General features: G+C 37.9%; 1 protein-coding gene across 1 annotated transcript; it reads left to right on the top strand.

The window, feature by feature from the left end:
* Window positions 1–643: 643 nt before the first annotated feature.
* On the top strand, window positions 644–1,246 carry LOC128276951 (uncharacterized; the record flags this gene model as incomplete). Its single annotated transcript, XM_053015409.1, has 2 exons — window positions 644–848; window positions 1,117–1,246. Coding segments are annotated over 2 exons (335 nt in total), but the record flags the coding sequence as incomplete, so codon positions are not given.
* Between the last annotated feature and the right edge of the window lie 671 nt (window positions 1,247–1,917).

Raw genomic sequence — 1,917 nt, 5'->3', positions numbered from 1 at the left:
AGCTTTCTTCAAGAGGAGCAGAAAAATAATAATCCCCGTAAAACGTCATTTTCAGGCACAAAAGTGGACATAGTTTAACCCTTTTATTGATGGGTTGCACACCGAAATAATTTTTGTTTTGACCTGAAATCATTTACCTGATATCAAAACAAGGTAATGATGAATGAACCGCAAAACTGGGAAGTCCCAATCGGCAGGTACAGCCATCTTTTTAACAGTTCACATCTCAACGTATAGACCTAGTATAGTGTCCAAAATAAAACAAACAGGAGGTAATGGTATTTTGTTTATAAAAATGTTATTAACAGCGATCAGTGATTGTTTCAATCACCATTAAAAGTCAAATTTTTATCATCTTACATCAACTAGTATTTATCAAGCACGTCAGCACCAGCATTAGTCGGTCTAATCGGCGTCATTTAAGAACAATTGGACTTAAGCTTCATGGATAATTAAACACCGGTATAAAACACCATCCGAATTTTGAAATTAATGTCAGAATGTAAGGTGATTTCCTGGCATGTGTAGTTTATCAAGTGCGTACTGTAACATAACAGGATAGTGTACTGTAACCGGCATAACATGAAGAATTCTTTGGTGCTCCTTGGTATATGTTTGTGCTACACTCTTGACACGTCGTCAGGGATCAACTACTACTTCAATAATACACCATCGAAAAATACCCTTCGCTTGACTAAATTCGTTTGCGTCGATGCACCCTATCAGCGGACGGTACTCCATTACTGCAAAACGATTCCTCGACGTAATCAATCGGCAACATTAAACGTGTCTCTTACCGTACCGGAAGAAATTAATATTGTGTACTTCGTTGCCCAGTTGGACTATAAGTATACGACGTGGCAACCACTGTTGCTTAATTTTAGAACAGAGGGTTGTGCGTTTGTTACCGAAAAGTACAGGGATCCTTTGTCGGAATATATATACTGGACTATGCTGCAAGTAGTACCAGATATTCTCCACCCATGTCCTCACGAGGTGTGTAATTTCAATCATACAATATAAGTGTAAACAATTGTGAAATTAAATACAAAGTTTTACTCCGTAGAACGAGACGTACAATTTACACTTCACCATGGACAGCAACATTCTTCCCAGGTCGATCCCGACTGGTGAATATAGGCTAAAAGTTAAATTTCTCTTCTTCGACAACGTGACATTATTTTCAGTGCATGTTTTCTTCAATGTGAGGAGCAAGGGATTGTTTCGATCCATGATTGAATGGTGATGATAATAAAATTAAGTTATTTGTAACAAATATTCTATTTGGTCTAACAACTGGTCACAAAATGTACAAGGTGCTGTACTGTACTGACGGGTAAGGCAAAAATATTAAAAGTTTAGCTACGCAAAAAGAGCTACACATAATTCGCTGGGAGGCTACAAATGCTTTTATAGAGGATGACGCCCTAGCCGCCCTTCTTAGGAGGACTTAAGCAACCATTATCTGGCTACGCTCAGGCAGTACGCGCCAGATATAAGGAGGCAACATACACATTCGTGTACAGAAATGTTGGCTTTTATCCAGGGCTCTACAGAGCGCAGTATAGTGAATGTATGATAAATATTCACACCACACAAAAGACTTATAAATTATAGACTAATTTCGCAATCTTGTCTCAAGTCCAGAATAAGATAAAAGAAACCCATCGTTGTGGCAAGAAGGACACTAAACAAAACAGAAAAAAACTTCACTACGATTGCAAAAGAAGCTTTAGCAATCATATGGCCTATTGGAAAATACAAGCCTTATCTCTTCGGCAACGAGTTCAAACTTTAACTAGCGCCGATCCACAACCAATTCATTCAACCAATGATGTTTAAATTAAATCGTCGGGAATACTATTAGGTGTAAAACTTACTTCTTGCGGTTTTACAATAGATGGCATTTCTCACTAA

This window comes from Anopheles cruzii, unplaced genomic scaffold, assembly GCF_943734635.1.
Source record: "Anopheles cruzii unplaced genomic scaffold, idAnoCruzAS_RS32_06 scaffold03182_ctg1, whole genome shotgun sequence".
NCBI classification, from domain to species: Eukaryota; Metazoa; Arthropoda; class Insecta; order Diptera; family Culicidae; genus Anopheles; species Anopheles cruzii.
The sequence above is the reverse complement of the archived record's forward strand: the minus strand, read 5'-3'. Positions and strand labels throughout refer to the sequence as shown.